Raw genomic sequence first — 19,733 nt, 5'->3', positions numbered from 1 at the left:
TTGCATGCGCAGTGGTGTGACACAGGTATAAATACTCCTCTTTGTCGTCAATTGAATCAAAAGCAGTATTCTGAACAACTTTCTTGACATCTTCTATTGCAGCACTGAGGGCCTCACATTGGTCACATACCTCGTCGTGACTGTGGTCACACTCCTTTCTGAAGTCTGCATCAGATTTGTCACTCAAAACGAACACAGTACAATGGTCTGCCACATGTGACTGATCATTAACATGAACCTACAGTCAAACAATGGATATATATATGTCTGACGTCAGTATTCTTGAAAAAGTACGTTACTGCGGGAATTGGCTTAAAACGCAACAGGAAAGGGAAAAAAGAAATACAACGCTGAAAGGTAGAGAAGAGAGAGGAGAAGAGAAAAAAAGACTGACATTCCCTTTAGTTTTTATATCATCCAGTTTGGAGATTCTGGCGAGAAAAAACGCGTTTACAGCGATTTGCACTTAAAACGGTGAAAATTTCCTTGACCTGGTTTTGATAAATCCAAACATATATGTATGAGATGTGTATTTACCTGGAAAATAGTCTATTCCAGGCTATCGATAGTTGGTGGTGAGCGAAGATGCGAGGTTGGGAAAAGTTCGCTTTTTCGCTCGCCCTTACTAGAAAGAGTCCGGAACTGACTAGGCCAAACCTTACCTTATAATCTCCTTTCAAATAAAATTTTCCTTCTTTTAGAGTCTCTCGCATCTCATCTGCCCACTTTTTGCCCCCATCTGCTTTGGAGGAGACTACCTCTATTATCTCTGCCAGGGTATCAAAGGCGCGTGAACCATCAGCTGCTAAATAATCGAGACCCTGTAGCGACTTTCGCACTGATGCACTGCATTCGGATAACACTCGAAGCATAGTGCTATCGCTAAATGGCTTGAAATTGCTTTCGGCGCAAAAACGCTTATACTGCAACACAATTCGATTGGGAATCATAGTGCGGATTACGTTCGGCACTGTTAGCACTTTCCCATTCGACAGCTGTAAGTGCTTCTCCCCAAAAGGCAGATCCTGAATTAAATGTGGGCTCGTGATGAAACTTAGAAAGTGGTCAAGCTGCTGTCTGTCTATTCGAAAATGTGGAGTGCTCTTCTTTGGGACTTGGGCACCCCGGCCATGCTAAAGGCCATGCAGGTTAGCCATAGTAAAACGGTATCGTGTGAGCCCTGGGATATATTCTGAAATAGACTTAAAACTTGCCACACCAGCCATGGTAGACAATACTTGTCGGCGGGTATCCCAGCTCTTCGCCAATTTGTACGCCTCCGCAAGAGCTTCCAAGTAGGCCACCTCGGAGGGAAGAGTTGTTTGACTTATGCCCAGCATATCGTTCACAATGCATGAAGATTGCAGTTCTTTCCACAGATCAGGGGAGTTTTCTGACGAAATTACCCTAAGCACTGAGGACACGATCTCTGATGTCTGCTTCAGATATCTCTCTTTTGTTCTCTCGCTAATTTCACGCCATGCAAGCCACGCCCTTCCAAGTGGTTGGATTCCACACTCCTCTAAGAACACGTTTAATTTCTGACGGCGAGCGCAATCGTCAGAAGAGGCCCCACTCGCATCGGTTGTTGATGACACCTCGCTTCCAGCATCAGAGGAAAGTAAGTAGCTCTCGTCAGTAATTTTAATGCCCCTGATGCCTTCGGTTAATTCATCAGATGACGAGCTTGAGACTTCTTTACGTGCCTGCAAAGAAAGAAAACCGCGTTAAGCTCCTCTTTTTATTATCATGGTTGATATATTAATGTGTCACTGAAAATGGCCTTAAGATAACAACTATCATTCTGTTAGGCATGATTATTCCGTTTGTTCAAATTCTTACCTTAATTGTTAAAGACTTTGGAGTGGGTTCCTCTATCACATTTGGTGTCACTAGCTCTGGCTGATCGTGAAAACTTTGAAAGCTTGCGTCAATGCTCAAACTTCCTGCGAGATGCTCTTTACATCGCTTGCAAATTTCTAATAAAGTACAAAAACAATTTTAGATATATAACGGATATTTAAATTCTCCTATTGGTGTGATAACAACATTGCCAGGGTGACAGGAGTTAAGACTGGACTACAATGATCAGGCGCTGTATCGTCTGTTGTCCGGATTTTAATTAAACCGTCAACAGGTCAACTGAACCACTGAATTAGCACGTGTATATGGTTAACTTTAAAACAGCACCACTGAATTAGTACGTATATATGGTTTTCTTTAAAACATCATGGTACTCACTGGACCCTACTGGAATAAGCTTTTGGGTTCTGTGGTAGACAAATTGTGACTGCTTTCTCCGTAAACCACAAAGGCCTTTCGCTTTTGATTTGTGGGAAGCTATTTCATCTGGTATGGTGCAGTTTGTCTTAGAAGACCTCCAGCGCACACCAAACAAGTCCCGATGACGAGGGCATATGTTCATTGCTAGGTGAGATTCATCAACTTCAAATACACCTAAACAACAACAAACTTGGTATTATTTCCTTGTTGTTGCCGGCGGAATTATTGTTAGTGTGAAATATTGCAAAAATGAGTCTCATTATACATCGAATTTTGCACATTACCTGCTCTTGCAAGCAATAACTTCCATTCAGTATCAATCTCGCTGTCGTCGCTAACTTTGCAAAAAACTAGGTGACTGTAGACTTCCTTCGTGCACTCGCGTAAAGTAAAACATTTGATGTTAGTTGGGTTATCAAGGCTTGATCCACAATCTCCACTCACCAATTCCGAAGAGCTACAGCACGCCATAATGGCGAGAAATAATATCGAAAAGTATTTGTTGTTAAAAAACATTCACAAGTAGATCACAAAAAAGAGTAAAAATTCTGCGAAATGTGACCACAGCGTAAAAACATTGCGTACTGTTTTCCTGAATCTAATTAACTATGCATGTATTTTGGCGTTTTTATCACGCAACACAAAAAACTTTTAGGTGTAAAAGTCCCTTCTCTCTAATTAATAATCGGCGAGAAGCGGGTCCTTTTCATTTTATACACTGCGGAAGAATTAAGGTACGTGTTAAAGCTTTATAATCATCTGTCCGAAAATGAAGTATTTAAATTAAAGTCGAGGAAATGAAGACGATGTTTGTGAATGACAAATTTTGCGTGATGAATATGTTTACGGAAAATCGTTGTATCGAAGGATTTTGTCACTTTCTTTTTCTTCATATAAAATCGATCGATTCAACTTTTTTTAGCATAAATGATCATTCTTTTGACCGATGTGAAAAGAAAGCAGGACGGCTTCGCAGTATCAAATGCCTTAACTAATTCTCAAGTTATTGAAGGACTTGAAGCGGAAATAAACAAACAGATAATATTTCCTGTTTCATGATTAGTTGTGGCTCTTTTCTATAAATTTATCCATCATATCACGCTCTCACAAGTAAGGATTTTGTAGCATGAACATGTTTTAAGTAAATTGGGTTGGATTATGTTTTATTTTGTTCTATCTATGAGAAGCGTGATTTGCCTTTAATTTAATTTATACCACGCCGTTCACATCCAGACAGAATGTCGAGACCGAAACGTACATCTTCCTAATTACTAATCCCGCAACGAAAGCTGTTCTTTCATACTAGGGCAACTACCAAGACCGATGCACACTGAATTTTAAAACCTGTTTAAACGTTCAAGTTCTTTCGTGGCATTAATCGGGATCTTTACGGTACAAAAGCCGCTAGGAAGAATTATATTTCGGGACAAATTCACAAATAGTTACTATAAATAGAGAGAGTCAGAGCGAAAAACAGCCTTTATGGTTAATTCTCTCAGCGGAATAGTTTTTACGGGCCACCAGTAATATTTTTCAGACAGAGAGAAGAAAGGTTTAGCTTCAATTTGGTGTCGTTTTTTAACTCCAAAACAATCATATACCAGACCGCTTTTGACAATCTTGAAGTTAGCTAATATTCGCCCTGTCGTTTATGTTCTAGAAATGGGTCGGTTGTCGAAGATCGTAACTTTTCTTAAACGTGATATTTTCAAACAAAATATATCTGAAAATACACTTCAAGAGATACCCAAACAGCTGTGTAAAGGGTATACTGAGTAGTTGTTTGGTATGTATACACGAGTGTCGTGAAAACACCTTAAATTTCATCCAAAATGGTCGCCACGGTGGATGTGCTTTTCGAATTTTTAACTTTTCTTAATTTTAAAAAAAGTTAAAGGAAACTGAACCGTTTAATGTCATTTTCGAAAATAGTTTACTAAAAGGTTTATTTGGGGCAAATAAAAATAAAATTGAAATTCCCTTTTCTGTCGGACGATTCTCGAAAAATTCAGAATCTGTCTCTTAAAAGGACTGTCGTTCAGTCAGGCCTTAAGTGTTTTCTGCTATAAGAGGGGTGTGAAGGACTAATTGGTTGCAAGAACTGATTGATTTGGTTGTCGCTGATGTTTTTTTCGTAATATTTTTGTTGTATTTTTTTTCCTTAGGTGGTTTGTATCTCTTTTGTTGACCATTCTTTTGGCACCTTTTTTTATTGTATTGTATGTGACTGTATGTTATCTAATTATTATATGTAATAAATACACCTAATTGCAATAAGGTTGTCATAGAAATCAAAGGGGTCTATGAGCCACTCGTGAATGCGTTACCTAATTTGCATAATGTTTACAACACATCGATGGAAGGATGGAAGGATGGTTAAACTTCCCAACTATACTCGTTCATTATGCATTCACGAGTAAAAAAAAAGAAAAAAAGAAAAAAGTCGAATAGGAATTAAGCGCATGCATGAAATTTATTCGTACAAATGGCCTCAAAATACGAAAAAATCAATTTATCTTGTTACAGCATTAAAAGGTGGACTCAAAGTCTGCCAATAAAAAGTCGTGAATTTCCTGTAAATGCTATCAATTATGAAACTACGCAAATAAATTCCTATTTACCTTATTTCATTTTCTTTTTTCTATGACAACGTTTTGCAATTAGCTTTTAATAAAAATAAAAAAAAGATTCATTTTATGTTTACCATAACAATCCCTTTCTTTCTTATTAAAGGAGAAACCTTCAGGACATTCGCAATGGAATGATCCTTCAGTATTCTCACACGTTGCCACATCTCCACAATCCTTCCTCTTTGCTGTCTTGCATTCGTCTATATCTGTAGTAATCAAATGATCATGATGTAACAAGCTTTCTGATTTGTCAATCAATAAAGTATTTGCCTCCTCGACAAAAAATCCATACTAAAATCTTTTGAAAACAAAGGGTTTTTAGTCGCTGTCGCACGTCTTTCAGCGCTTCGTGCCTGCGACAAGTATTTGCTTCGAGTTTTGAGTAGCTCACTGGATTGTCCGTATCCTTTGTAATTGGCCAATAGTTAATAAGAAATAACTTTGTTTTTGCTTTTAGATATTCGACACTCAATTGAAATCTGCTTTAAAGGCATTAAGCAATTACGGGGCTAAACATTATTTCAAAAGTTTTTCAGTAAAACCTAAACGCTGACGCAAATAAGTATAACGATTTTAAGTGAATGTTAAGAAACTCCAATACTTCCTCCCCCCAACAAAAACCGCAAACAAACAAAAACATCAACCAGGTGAATCATAAAGATCCGAAGGTAAGATTTTTTAAAAAAATTACTGAATGAATTATGAAGTCCCCCAGATAAAAACAATTATCGAATGAATTATGAAGTCCTCCATCAAGGTAACAGCTTAAGGTTTGTAACTTCAGCAACTATTTATTATTGCAGAATCTCAACACTTACCAAAGCAGTTCTTTCCATCGTCAGTTTTACTTTTGTAGCCAGCCACGCAGTTACACTTGTACGACCCCTCAGAGTTGGAGCAAAACGAGTTTAAACCACAGATGTCTTTCTCTAATGTGCACTCGTCCGCTTCTGCAGCGTAAGAGAATTACTAATAATACGGATACATAGATGTGAATATTTCCATTTATTATTTTTGACAATTTCTGTCGCCAAAAAATTATCCTGAGACCCAAGACGGTAGTTTTTGAATGGTATGACGTCATTACAGCCATATGACGTCATAGAAATACGTGAACAATCCATGGTAATATTTAAAAAAGGTTTTCATATCGCAAATACTTAATGGTTGTTTCTTTGCGCACAGCATTCAACAGTCTCATTGTAAAAAAATATAAAAAATGTGAAAAACTAGTTTATTTTTCAAGATTTAGCGTTCAACTGGGGACGAGTCGGTTTTAGGCTCGATTTTACCATCGATTTTACCTTCAGTTTCAAATATTTGTTCATGTTTCATCACCATTATAGCGTACTTACCAACACATTGCATGTCCTTGAAATGAAATCCTTTTTTGCAGTCACACAAACCTGAACCATGAATTTCCTTGCAAAATTGATTCTTCGTGCAGTTTAGGTCAGTGGAGCATGGATCTAAGCCTGTTACAAAATGCAAATTTAGTATCCATTTTGTATTATGTGGGCATGGCTCTCTGGAAGAGTAAAATTTTTTTGCTACAAATGATACACTTTTTACACACGGTGAATATGATAAGAGAAATCAAAAGTTCTCTTGTATTAACATCACAAGCCGAATTATGGCAATATTAATATTTGAAAGGAGACTGAAGAAATAAACCTTCATGTACTCACATTGTACTCACAGCGGAGCTCAGTTGTGGAACAACTTACCAATAGACCTAAGACAAGCATCTTCGCTTTCCGATTTCAAATCTAAATTTAGTCGGCACAGTTTAAAGTAATATCTAAATTTTAAGTAAATTTTAGACACGGCCTCCATGAAAAGTAGACTTTTTTTTTTTGTTATTTGAATGTGTTGTTATAAAATTTTTGTATTTAGTTAGATAGGTAGGTAGTCCAGTAACTTAACTGACTGATGGAAAAACCGTGTATAAATAAAGTTATCTTATCTTATCTTATCTTATCTTATCTTATCTTATCTTATCTTATCTTATCTTATCTTATCTTACCTTCTTTCTTTCTTTCTTTCTTTCTTTCTATTTTGGACAAAGTAGCAAGGTACACTTTACATGGGTAATACAGCCTCACTTATTACATAATATATAGTGCTAAAGATGAATAAAAGGAAGACACGAGTTCAGTTTGTGTGTAGAATAAACTTACTTGTACTGTAGTCACAAACAAAGAAATGGGGCTTGGCGTTTAAGAGACAGATTCTGAATTTTTCGAGAATCGTCCGACAGAAAGGGAATTTCAATTTTATTTTTATTTGCCCCAAATAAACCTTTTAGTAAACTATTTTCGAAAATGACATTAAACGTTTCAGTTTCCTTTAACTTTTTTTAAAATTAAGAAAAGTTAAAAATTCGAAAAGCAAATCCACCGTGGCGACCATTTTGGATGAAATTTAAGGTGTTTTCACGACACTCGTGTATACATACCAAACAACTAATCAGTATACCCTTTACACAGCTGTTTAGGTATCTCTTGAAGTTTATTTTTAGATATATTTTGCTTAAAAATATCACGTTTAAGAAAAGTTACGATCTTCGACAACCGACCCATTTCTAGAACATAAACGACAGGGCGAATATTAGCTAACTTCAAGATTGTCAAAAGCGGTCTGGTATATTGTTTTGGAGTTAAAAAACAACACCAAATTGAAGCTAAACCTTTCTTCTCTCTGTCTGAAAAATATTACTGGTAGCCCGTAAAAACTGTTTCGCTGAGAGAATTAACCATAAAGGCTGTTTTTCGCTCTGACTCTCTCTATTTATAGTAACTATTTGTGAATTTGTCCCGAAATATAATTCTTCCTAGCGGCTTTTGTACCGTAAAGATCCCGATTAATGCCACGAAAGAACTTGAACGTTTAAACAGGTTTTAAAATTCAGTGTGCATCGGTCTTGGTAGTTGCCCTAGTATGAAAGAACAGCTTTCGTTGCGGGATTAGTAATTAGGAAGATGTACGTTTCGGTCTCGACATTCTGTCTGGATGTGAACGGCGTGGTATAAATTAAATTAAAGGCAAATCACGCTTCTCATAGATAGAACAAAATAAAACATAATCCAACCCAATTTACTTAAAACATTTTCATGCTACAAAATCCTTACTTGTGAGAGCGTTATATGATGGATAAATTTATAGAAAAGAGCCACAACTAATCATGAAACAGGAAATATTATCTGTTTGTTTATTTCCGCTTTAAGTCCTTCAATAAATTGAGAATTAGTTTAGGCATTTGATACTGCGAAGCCGTCCTGCTTTCTTTTCACATCGGTCAAAAGAATGATCATTTATGCTAAAAAAAGTTGAATCGATCGATTTTATATGAAGAAAAAGAAAGTGACAAAATCCTTCGATACAACGATTTTCCGTAAACATATTCATCACGCAAAATTTGTCATTCACAAACATCGTCTTCATTTCCTCGACTTTAATTTAAATATATACTTCATTTTCGGACAGATGATTATAAAGCTTTAACACGTACCTTAATTCTTCCGCAGTGTATAAAATGAAAAGGACCCGCTTCTCGCCGATTATTAATTAGAGAGAAGGGACTTTTACACCTAAAAGTTTTTTGTGTTGCGTGACAAAAACGCCAAAATACATGCATGGTTAATTAGATTCAGGAAAACAGTACGCAATGTTTTTACGCTGTGGTCACATTTCGCAGAATTTTTACTCTTTTTTGTGATCTACTTGTGAATGTTTTTTAACAACAAATACTTTTCGATATTATTTCTCGCCATTATGGCGTGCTGTAGCTTTTCGGAATTGGTGAGTGGGGATTGTGGATCAAGCCTTGATAACCCAACTAACATCAAATGTGTTACTTTACGCGAGTGCACGAAGGAAGTCTACAGTCACCTAGTTTTTTGCAAAGTTAGCGACGACAGCGAGATTGATACTGAATGGAAGTTATTGCTTGCAAGAGCAGGTAATGTGCAAAATTCGATGTATAATGCCGGCAACAACAAGGAAATAATACCAAGTTTGTTGTTGTTTAGGTGTATTTAAAGTTGATGAATCTCACCTAGCAATGAACATATGCCCTCGTCATCGGGACTTGTTTGGTGTGCGCTGGAGGTCTTCTAAGACAAACTGCACCATACCAGATGAAATAGCTTCCCACAAATCAAAAGCGAAAGGCCTTTGTGGTTTACGGAGAAAGCAGTCACAATTTGTCTACCACAGAACCCAAAAGCTTATTCCAGTAGGGTCCAGTGAGTACCATGATGTTTTAAAGAAAACCATATATACGTACTAATTCAGTGGTGTTGTTTTAAAGTTAACCATATACACGTGCTAATTCAGTGGTTCAGTTGACCTGTTGACGGTTTAATTAAAATCCGGACAACAGACGATACAGCGCCTGATCATTGTAGTCCAGTCTTAACTCCTGTCACCCTGGCAATGTTATTATCACACCAATAGGAGAATTTAAATATCCGTTATATATCTAAAATTGTTTTTGTACTTTATTAGAAATTTGCAAGCGATGTAAAGAGCATCTCACAGGAAGTTTGAGCATTGACGCAAGCTTTCAAAGTTTTCACGATCAGCCAGAGCTAGTGACACCAAATGTGATAGAGGAGCCCACTCCAAAGTCTTTAACAATTAAGGTAAGAATTTGAACAAACGGAATAATCATGCCTAACAGAATGATAGTTGTTATCTTAAGGCCATTTTCAGTGACACATTAATATATCAACTATGATAATAAAAAGAGGAGCTTAACGCGGTTTTCTTTCTTTGCAGGCACGTAAAGAAGTCTCAAGCTCGTCATCTGATGAATTAACCGAAGGCATCAGGGGCATTAAAATTACTGACGAGAGCTACTTACTTTCCTCTGATGCTGGAAGCGAGGTGTCATCAACAACCGATGCGAGTGGGGCCTCTTCTGACGATTGCGCTCGCCGTCAGAAATTAAACGTGTTCTTAGAGGAGTGTGGAATCCAACCACTTGGAAGGGCGTGGCTTGCATGGCGTGAAATTAGCGAGAGAACAAAAGAGAGATATCTGAAGCAGACATCAGAGATCGTGTCCTCAGTGCTTAGGGTAATTTCTTCAGAAAACTCCCCTGATCTGTGGAAAGAACTGCAATCTTCATGCATTGTGAACGATATGCTGGGCATAAGTCAAACAACTCTTCCCTCCGAGGTGGCCTACTTGGAAGCTCTTGCGGAGGCGTACAAATTGGCGAAGAGCTGGGATACCCGCCGACAAGTATTGTCTACCATGGCTGGTGTGGCAAGTTTTAAGTCTATTTCAGAATATATCCCAGGGCTCACACGATACCGTTTTACTATGGCTAACCTGCATGGCCTTCAGCATGGCCGGGGCGCCCAAGTCCCAAAGAAGAGCACTCCACATTTTCGAATAGACAGACAGCAGCTTGACCACTTTCTAGGTTTCATCACGAGCCCACATTTAATTCAGGATCTGCCTTTTGGGGAGAAGCACTTACAGCTGTCGAATGGGAAAGTGCTAACAGTGCCAAACGTAATCCGCACTATGATTCCCAATCGAATTGTGTTGCAGTATAAGCGTTTTTGCGCCGAAAGCAATTTCAAGCCATTTAGCGATAGCACTATGCTTCGAGTGTTATCCGAATGCAGTGCATCAGTGCGAAAGTCGCTACAGGGTCTCGATTATTTAGCAGCTGATGGTTCACGCGCCTTTGATACCCTGGCAGAGATAATAGAGGTAGTCTCCTCCAAAGCAGATGGGGGCAAAAAGTGGGCAGATGAGATGCGAGAGACTCTAAAAGAGGGAAAATTTTATTTGAAAGGAGATTATAAGGTAAGGTTTGGCCTAGTCAGTTCCGGACTCTTTCTAGTAAGGGCGAGCGAAAATTAAAAGCGAACTTTTCCCAACCTCGCATCTTCGCTCACCACCAACTATCGATAGCCTGGAATAGACTATTTTCCAGGTAAATACACATCTCATACATATATGTTTGGATTTATCAAAACCAGGTCAAGGAAATTTTCACCGTTTTAAGTGCAAATCGCTGTAAACGCGTTTTTTCTCGCCAGAATCTCCAAACTCGATGATATAAAAACTAAAGGGAATGTCAGTCTTTTTTTCTCTTCTCCTCTCTCTTCTCTACCTTTCAGCGCTGTATTTCTTTTTTCCCTTTCCTGTTGCGTTTTAAGCCAATTCCCGCAGTAACGTACTTTTTCAAGAATACTGACGTGAGACATATATATATCCATTGTTTGACTGTAGGTTCATGTTAATGATCAGTCACATGTGGCAGACCATTGTACTGTGTTCGCTTTGAGTGACAAATCTGATGCAGACTTCAGAAAGGAGTGTGACCACAGTCACGACGAGGTATGTGACCAATGTGAGGCCCTCAGTGCTGCAATAGAAGATGTCAAGAAAGTTGTTCAGAATGCTGCTTTTGATTCAATTGACGACAAAGAGGAGTATTTATACCTGTGTCACACCGCTGCGCATGCAATACAAGCGTGGAAATGCCACCAGTTAAGATCCGTCCGTCAAGACCAGGCTCGCCTAGATGTAATTGAAAGTTTAAATGAAGAAAGAGTGTTTATAGTGAGTGATTGGGCGATGAAATTTCTTCCACAAATGTTTCGAGAATCCCAGCAAGATTGGTTTGGTAAAAGGGGGATATCTTGGCATATCTCTGTTGTGTTTCGTCGCCTAAGTGGTGTTCTACAGTCACAAGCGTTTGTTCATGTAATCCAATCTTGTTCACAAGAAAGCCACGCTGCTGTGATGATAATGCAGCACGTTCTGCAAACGCTGAAAAGTGAACACCCAGAGGTAACCCAGGCATTCTTCCGCCAAGATAATGCCGGGTGTTACCACTGCTCCAACACAGTCTCGTCTCTAGCACAAATGGAAAGGGTGGTTGGCATCAAAGTTATAGGCGTGGATTTCAGCGATCCTCAGGGTGGCAAGGGGCCAGCTGACAGGCTTGCTGCCACCTGCAAATGCCACATCAGAATTCATATTAACGAGGGTCACAATGTAACAACCGCACACGAAATGAAAGAAGCTTTGCTCTCACATGGAGGAATTGCAGGCGTAAGAGTAGCTGTAATACCTTGTATAGAGGAGCCCTCGGTGCTGGAGCAGAAGATACCTGGGATAAACAAGCTTAACAATTTTGCATTCACTGACGATGGGCTCCTGGTCTATCGCGCTTACGGCATTGGGCCAGGCAAAAGCCTCAGTTTGCACACCGACTCAGGTAAATGGTTTACATAGTTCGTATTATTATTTAAAGAACAAGGACGGCAGCAATCATTTTACATTTATTCTGTAACAAATTAGATACACATTTACGGCACTGTGGACAGTCGTTTTTCACCCTTGTGTAAACACGTGTTCTTACGCAGGGACCGCGCAAGAGGGGAGGGGGGGGGGGGGTGGCTGAAGGTCGAACCCTGGAGTGACTCAACTTAGGAGAATCGGTTGGAGGACAGGGGCATGCTCCCCCGGGAAAAAAATAAAAAAAATAACGCTACTCACTGACCTTCAGGGTGAGCATTAACTTTTTTTATGTTAGTAACTGCTGTTACTTTCGTCCTTCACAAACTAAATCAATAATATGACTTCCAGAAACAAAATATTTTCAGTGATTTTTCGTTTGTTTTTTATTCATTATATTTTTTTTCTGTTACTGTAAAAAAGTGGGGGGGGGGGAAGCCCCCTAGCCCCTCCCCTTGAGCGGTCCCTGTTACGTTTGCTGTTCTTTTTTGACAGGCGCTGTTACATCCATCTCCACTCCATTTTCTGCTGGTGACTTCAAAGAAGTGGCGCAGAAGCCAGTTAATACGCAAACCCATTGCTCTACATCGGAGGCGGCCGAAAATGTCCAGGAGTCAGATTCAGAAGGATCTGGAGAAGCTGCTGTGTTTTCCTGCCCGCAAGAGGGGTGTGTTCGCGTATTTCAGCGACTTTCCTCGCTTGAAAAACATCTTTCACTTGAATCTTGCACCAAAACACTGGAGAGACAGTCTTTATCAGACATCGCTAAGATAACGTATGCTTCTCTGCTGCAAGAAGGCGCGGCACCAATTCCAAGTACGTGTCCCACGTCTACTGAACACCGCGTTGTTTCCTCGTCTATTCTTTCAGAAGGTTGGGCCCTTAGAGCCCCAAAAAAATCCTACAGATTTAATACAAAACAGAAGGAATATTTGGAGGCCAAGTTCAATGTTGGTCAAGTTACTGGAAGAAAAGTGAATCCCGATGTTGTCGCTAAAGACATGCGACGCGCAAGAGACGAGGGCGGAGAGAAACTTTTTTCTAGTTCCGAATTCCTAACGGTCCAACAAGTCACTTCGTTCTTTTCCCGTCTTGCTGCAAAAAGGCGACAGCAATTAGCCACTGAAGAAGACGTATGTGCAGCAACAGAAGAGGAAAACTTTTGTACGGCAAGAGAATCTGTTCTGTCGTCCTTAGATCTGCAACATCCGATAACATATGACCAATTCAACATTTGTGCATTGGTCCGGGAGAGCAAGCTCAATAAGTTAAAAGTTGCTATGCTTCAAGTAATTTGCGAAGCTCTCAATTTGGAAACACCTGTACCAGCCGTCAAGAGAAAAGCTCCTTACACAGCTTTGCTGGTTGATGCCGTAAGCAAGTGTTCCTGTAGCGACACTGGTTGAGTTGACGTCATCCATGTCATGATTGTTATCATAATAGTCGTCCCTAGAAATTAACTGTTTTGTTGTGTTATATGACACTGTGTCATCTGACAAGATTTAGTAGAATACGTGTTTGCATATTATGAGGCCCGAAGTATTACTTTTTCAAACCTATTGTATACCCCACCTGTTTCTCCACGGATCTGCCTATTTTTATGCCTTTTTTTATCGAGAAGGTGGTGGTGAGAGTGGAGGGTGATCGCGGCAATAACAATTAACAATTAGGGTGATCCAACTGGTGCACCCTCTCATTGGGAGATTAAAATGTAATTTAGATTCCAATCGCTTTGCCCCGCCGCACCTCCCCTGAGGGAAGTTTGTAGGGTGATCAGACGCAAGGGAAATTACCGTGACTGGGGCTGTGTCACGTAATTGCATTCCGTGAGTTTGCGCGCGAACAAACGGTTGGTAACAATATCACACACCAGGTGCTGTTTATAGAAATGTTTTATAGTGCAGAATCGTTTCACTTGTTAATACGTCGAGTTTGGAGACATTTCTGCCGCCCAGTTGATCATTTCTAGCGGTTGTTTAGTTTGGTTGGTTAGGAACATTGTAGACGTTTATGTAAGTACATTGTGTGTACATTTAAGAAGTAATATTTATAATTTATGATCACAAACAAGCCGCAGTTTCGTTACTATTTATGTTAACACCGAGGTTATCTTTGCAACTATCGTGATGGTTAATTCAGTTATTTTTAAACAGCAAAGGTTCAGGACGAGACAAATGCAAATATTAGCCGTCACGAAACTGGAAGTTTTAAATTCGTTTGAGTCACTTCCAGTAGGGTCAGCAATGTTCAAATAAATACGTTCCCCCTTAAAGAAAATAGTGTTAAACATTAATAGATTTAAGCACATAAAAGGTGATTTTAACATCACACAACCGTAGTTTTGCATAATAAGACAACCTCAACTATCATTGAAGGGACGCAAATGTTTACTCTTTTCTTTTCCTTCTGTAAACACGCCGACGGTTTGATTTATTCCCGGGTAGTTTTTCTGTGATTTAATTAAGATAAAGAAATACTTACGCTCCCATCATAAGGACTTTATACCATGAACATGTTTTAAGTAAATTGGGTTGGATTATGTTTTATTTTGTTCTATCTATGAGAAGCGTGATTTGCCTTTAATTTAATTTATACCACGCCGTTCACATCTAGACAGAATGTCGAGACCGAAACGTTCATCTTCCTAATTACTAATCCCGCAACGAAAGCTGTTCTTTCATGCTAGGGCAACTACCAAGACCGATGCACACTGAATTTTAAAACCTGTTTAAACGTTCAAGTTCTTTCGTGGCATTAATCGGGATCTTTACGGTACAAAAGCCGCTAGGAAGAATTATATTTCGGGACAAATTCACAAATAGTTACTATAAATAGAGAGAGTCAGAACTAAAAACAGCCTTTATGGTTAATTCTCTCAGCGGAACAGTTTTTACGGGCTACCAGTAATATTTTTCAGACAGAGAGAAGAATGGTTTAGCTTCAATTTGGTGTTGTTTTTTAACTCCAAAACAATATACCAGACCGCTTTTGACAATCTTGAAGTTAGCTAATATTCGCCCTGTCGTTTATGTTCTAGAAATGGGTCGGTTGTCGAAGATCGTAACTTTTCTTAAACGTGATATTTTCAAACAAAATATATCTGAAAATAAACTTCAAGAGATACCCAAACAGCTTTGTAAAGGGTATACTGAGTAGTTGTTTGGTATGTATACACGAGTGTCGTGAAAACACCTTAAATTTCATCCAAAATGGTCGCCACGGTGGATGTGCTTTTCGAATTTTTAACTTTTCTTAATTTTAAAAAAAGTTAAAGGAAACTGAACCGTTTAATGTCATTTTCGAAAATAGTTTACTAAAAGGTTTATTTGGGGCAAATAAAAATAAAATTGAAATTCCCTTTCTGTCGGACGATTCTCGAAAAATTCAGAATCTGTCTCTTAAAAAGTGGAAATAAGAGACCCAATTAGTATTATTAACCCTATTCAGACCAGGCTTTTTTTTGACCTTCTCAAACCGGGAGGGAGGGGGCTTCGCCCCCCCCCCCCTATGTAACTTCCAGAATATTTAAGCAATTACAATAAAACTTATAGGATGTTTTGTATGTCCGAATATCTTTCGTTCATGATGTCAAAACAGCCGCCATCTTGGATCCGCCGTTGCCATGGCAATGTCAAGTTCCTGACACATCATGCAACCATACCGAATTATTGCCAGAGTTACAGCATTACAGCCCGCACATGCAAGGACATAACCAAGCTTACTAAATTCTAAAAAAGAACCTTTTGCCTGCCCATTTAATTGAAAAAGTTGTTAACAGTTACATCACTGGTATCCATAGCAACCATTGTCCCCGGGACTCCCTCCCTACTACTTTGCCCACATTTTACTTTAAGCTGCCGCACGTAGGCTATTTTTCTGTCGTCACTCAGAAAAAGATAAGACACTTAATTAAGCGTTATTGTAATGATTTAGATATCAAACTAGTTTTTTCTTCTTATAAGATCGGTAATCTTTTTGGAGTGGAAGACCCTATCCCCGGCGGTCTCCGTTCGCGTGTGGTTTATAAGTTTGCGTGTGCGGGCTGTAATGCCTGTTATGTCGGCGAAACCACCCGACATTTTGCCACACGCGTGCGTGAGCACTTAGCCAGTGATAAGGCCTCTCACAATTTTAAACACCTTCAGAATTCTGAACGTTGTCGCTCCTTGTGTTCAATAGATTGCTTTCATATTTTAGATCACGCCTCTACCAGCGTTCAACTTATGATAAAGGAGGCTATCCATATTCAAAGGAACTACCTTGCCTCAATCAGCAATTACACCATGTAAATCTAATTCACATCTTATTATTCAACTCACTGTGCTTTGTAAACCATTCAACTGAAGATGACAGATGCTCTGTCGAAACATGTCTTTGAAACTTAAGAAAATTGTCGTTTTTCTGATAATTTGTTATCTGGAATACCTAAGCTTGTGTTGGAAATTTTCAATAAAGACTGTATATTCTTAGTCCCAAAACAGGTGCGTCTTCATCGTTTGTTTTTGTCTTCTTTTAGCTTCTTTGTTATAATAATTACAGAAAAGTGAACTTACCAGAACAGACAAACCGGCCATCCCCAGCAAATCCAGGATGACACGTGCACTTGTAAGAACCATGTGTGTTGGAGCACGAGGCATTCACGTGACATGGATTGCTTAAGCATTCGTCTATATCTAATGTACAAATAAAAGAGAAACTATACAGTTTAAAACCCACGTTTAAGGAGGCTTGAAAGAGTTTCCTTCTTCCAGTAACGTGTCCGACATGATAAAATATTGAAAACAAGTGCAACAAATTATACGGACAACCTTGAAATAACTATATTAGGCTATTATAGTAAAAAAAAATTAAAAGAGTGATCATGGTGTCATAGAAGTCACCATGGCAATGATTCAGCTCTCTGAAAAGAGCCCCATAAAAAAAGGTTTCGCAAATAATCTCAAAATCTAATTCAGTGACCTATTAGTTTCTCCCGTTTCAGAAAGCAACCATATTCATCTTTAACTGATAAAAATGTGGGATCAATTTAGGTTTCTGGGAAACTGCTCACCTACCCCTCCCCAAACCTAACATTTTGCCCAAAGCGATAAGTAAGGGTTAATGTTAGGTTTGGGGAGGGGTAGGTGAGCAGTTTCCCAGAAACCTAAATTGATCCAAAATGTGTATTATTTTTGAAAATGCTGTTTTCAGATAAGAAAAAAATGCACAATACAATTTTTTCTTGAACCTTTGTAATAGAAAGGAAAATAAATACCGACTAGTTCTTTTGCACATTTTATTTCCGGTTCGCACGATTCTATGCAGTATTGACGCGTGGACCCATGGATGACAACTGCAAGTCGCACGCACGTGTAGCTGAGAACCCTTTCGAGACTCCTTAAGGACTTTCAGTCTGGCAAAACGGGTAAGGGAAAGTATGTTTTTAACGAGGTTCTTAATTTGAGATATAATGTTGATTAACAGAAAAATATATAAAATGGGATTTTGTCCTCAAAAATTAATAATATATACATTACTTAACTACTTTAACTGAAACAAAAGAATAAATAATAATGGATACATATGTGGAGAGAAAGAACTCAGAAAAATATTCTGAGTTCACAGATGGGACTCGAACCCACGACCTTCCGTACAATAGTCGGACGCTCTAACCACCGAGCTACTGAGAACCTAACCTGCGATCAGGCTTTCTTTTTTTCGCGGCGGAGGGAAGGAGAAAAAAAGGAAAGCCTGATACAATTACTTGTCAAGTCGCCTGCCGCCCCCTAATTAAAGTATCTGTCAACGTCGTCGAGAATGTCGGCGATGCCATCAGATAAGCGTGATTAGCGCCTTCAAATTATATTTTTACTCTCACAAACATGTGTTTGAATTACCCTTTTTAAACGAGCTGATCTGCAAAGGCTGATTTTGTGTAAGGCTCAGGTCAGACATTTCAAGGTCGTAGTTTTCGTCACTGGCCTGGCGTCTTTGGTGGTGTGATGTAATAATCTTCGACACCATTGGTGATAGATCACGCTCTTGCCAAATCCCGTCGGAAGCACCGCCAAAACATCTTTTCTTACACAAACTATTCGTCGAATACACTCCCTTTGTTCGTCTTTAAATGTTTTGTGAACAAAACTCTTGAGAGATTTCCTAAAAGCTAGAAGAACTCGCTCTCTACTTCATTCCGCTCAACACCCGCCATGATAACAATCATCTACGCGCGATATTTTTGGACCGGAAATTACACTTGAACTCAATTAGCCAATCAGGATAGAGTTCTAATGTTGCCTTTTGTTTTCTGACCAATCAGAAAAAAGTCCAGATTCTGGACTTTTTACAGACGACTCGACAAGTAATTGTATCAGGCGTTCATTTTTCCGTTGACCCCTCCGCCGCGAGAAAAATAACGCCTGATCGCAGGTTACTGAGAACCCTAATGGTGAGCAGTGGTCATTTGTGGGTGACACAACGACTGCATCGCGCAAATCACATTATGTCAATGAACACACACATTTAACCGCATCACGCAGTCACGTAATACTCTCAGAGTAAATAAATAAAAAATAATGGATAGACGTTTGGAGAGAAAGAACTCAGAAAAAAATTCTGAGTTCACAGATGGGACAAAATAACTAAAAAAAATAGGTCCGCACTGCGTACATGTGTCTAGTGCTGAGCTTTATTGAGCTTTGTGCATTACTGTATCCCACATATTAGAACCTGCTTGGCCTTGCTTGACTAAAGGGGTTTTTATATTTCGAGTTTTAAAATGGAAAAATTTTGCCAGTAGTTGCGACTAAGCCTTTCTCGATTATGCTAGTAAAACTGGCATTTAATGCTACTAGAAATTCTCGCATAAAGCGAAAAAAATGCTAAAATAATGCCTGATTTCCTTAAAAAATGCCACTTGAAGTCCAAAAAATGCTTTGTTTTATTTCAAACAAAACGTACAAACTCTCACATTATATGCTCATATCAACAACAGGTGATACTTAATAATTGTTTGTTTATTAAAAAAATATAAATATAAAAATTATTAATTTTTTTAAAATAAAATTAAAAATAAAAAAACACACACAAGTACACAAGTAACACAACGCACAAACAGTCGAAACAGACAGAAAACAATCAAATTATGTAATCAAAATTGTGAAACTTTAGGATTATTTATTCTTCTGAGTTCTGAGTGCTGAAAACTGGATCACAGTCATGAAAAGTGACAGAAAATGCTAGCAATTCTTTTTTGAAGAAAAAACGAAAAAAATGCTCGTTTTCCCAAAAAATGCCGAAAAAAATGCTAGCATAATCGAGAAAGGCCTAGTTACGACATCAGTTTATTACACAGTCGCCTAAAAACAACTTGGGTTGTAATGATTTTTGCCAAAAGATACTATTTTTACGGCAAATAATAGTTTTTATACCATGCCATAGAAAATACAGCCAATCAGAATACAGGAAAGCCGTTGTATATTCGACGGTATTCAACCCAACCTTCCCATCGTGCGCTGCGATCTTATTCTCGATGAAATTTAGTAAGCGTATTTTCTATGGCATGGTATAAAA

The 19,733-nt window shown here is 38.7% G+C and overlaps 3 protein-coding genes and 1 non-coding gene across 6 annotated transcripts in view; 1 reads left to right on the top strand and 3 right to left on the bottom strand.

Moving 5' to 3' along the window:
* Nucleotides 1–19,733, bottom strand: part of LOC144658130 (uncharacterized) — an 80,621-nt gene that overhangs the window by 16,538 nt on the left and 44,350 nt on the right. For all 3 annotated transcript variants that reach the window (XM_078518472.1, XM_078518473.1, XM_078518471.1), the window contains exons 10-13: nucleotides 16,736–16,855; nucleotides 6,269–6,388; nucleotides 5,732–5,863; nucleotides 4,988–5,119 (exon numbers count right to left, since the gene is read on the bottom strand). In XM_078518472.1, the coding sequence (XP_078374598.1) occupies nucleotides 4,988–5,119; nucleotides 5,732–5,863; nucleotides 6,269–6,388; nucleotides 16,736–16,855 (504 nt within the window). The remainder of the gene's footprint in view (nucleotides 1–4,987; nucleotides 5,120–5,731; nucleotides 5,864–6,268; nucleotides 6,389–16,735; nucleotides 16,856–19,733) is intronic.
* On the bottom strand, nucleotides 1,893–2,754 carry LOC144656435 (uncharacterized). Its single transcript, XM_078516656.1, has 4 exons — nucleotides 2,568–2,754; nucleotides 2,242–2,457; nucleotides 1,958–1,979; nucleotides 1,893–1,902 (listed from the first exon to the last, which is right to left on the bottom strand). Exons 1-4 carry the CDS (start codon nucleotides 2,752–2,754, stop codon nucleotides 1,893–1,895), a joined length of 435 nt encoding a protein of 144 aa, XP_078372782.1.
* On the top strand, nucleotides 8,688–13,732 carry LOC144656433 (uncharacterized). Its single transcript, XM_078516653.1, has 6 exons — nucleotides 8,688–8,874; nucleotides 8,975–9,160; nucleotides 9,423–9,559; nucleotides 9,696–10,739; nucleotides 11,169–12,162; nucleotides 12,678–13,732. Exons 1-6 carry the CDS (start codon nucleotides 8,688–8,690, stop codon nucleotides 13,586–13,588), a joined length of 3,459 nt encoding a protein of 1,152 aa, XP_078372779.1. The 3' UTR covers nucleotides 13,589–13,732.
* Trnan-auu (transfer RNA asparagine (anticodon AUU)) lies at nucleotides 17,779–17,851 on the bottom strand. The gene has a single exon. It is a non-coding gene; the product is annotated as a tRNA-Asn (tRNA).

The sequence above is a fragment of the Oculina patagonica genome, chromosome 6, assembly GCF_052425735.1.
Source record: "Oculina patagonica isolate OP01 chromosome 6, crgOcupat, whole genome shotgun sequence".
Lineage (NCBI taxonomy): Eukaryota > Metazoa > Cnidaria > Anthozoa > Scleractinia > Oculinidae > Oculina > Oculina patagonica.
Note: the sequence above shows the minus strand (reverse complement) of the source record. Positions and strands in the feature narration are given on the sequence as shown.

Bases quoted from the DNA above. Each gene is read 5' to 3' on its own strand.
- LOC144656435 (XM_078516656.1), bottom strand. From the start codon at position 2,754: ATGGCGTGCTGTAGCTCTTCGGAATTGGTGAGTGGAGATTGTGGATCA. The intron at 2,458-2,567 runs GTAATGTGCAAA...GTTGTTGTTTAG, and splicing joins GTTATTGCTTGCAAGAGCAG to GTGTATTTGAAGTTGATGAA. The intron at 1,980-2,241 runs GTGAGTACCATG...GTACTTTATTAG, and splicing joins GCTTATTCCAGTAGGGTCCA to AAATTTGCAAGCGATGTAAA.
- LOC144656433 (XM_078516653.1), top strand. From the start codon at position 8,688: ATGGCGTGCTGTAGCTTTTCGGAATTGGTGAGTGGGGATTGTGGATCA. The intron at 8,875-8,974 runs GTAATGTGCAAA...AATCTCACCTAG, and splicing joins GTTATTGCTTGCAAGAGCAG to CAATGAACATATGCCCTCGT. The intron at 9,560-9,695 runs GTAAGAATTTGA...CTTTCTTTGCAG, and splicing joins CAAAGTCTTTAACAATTAAG to GCACGTAAAGAAGTCTCAAG.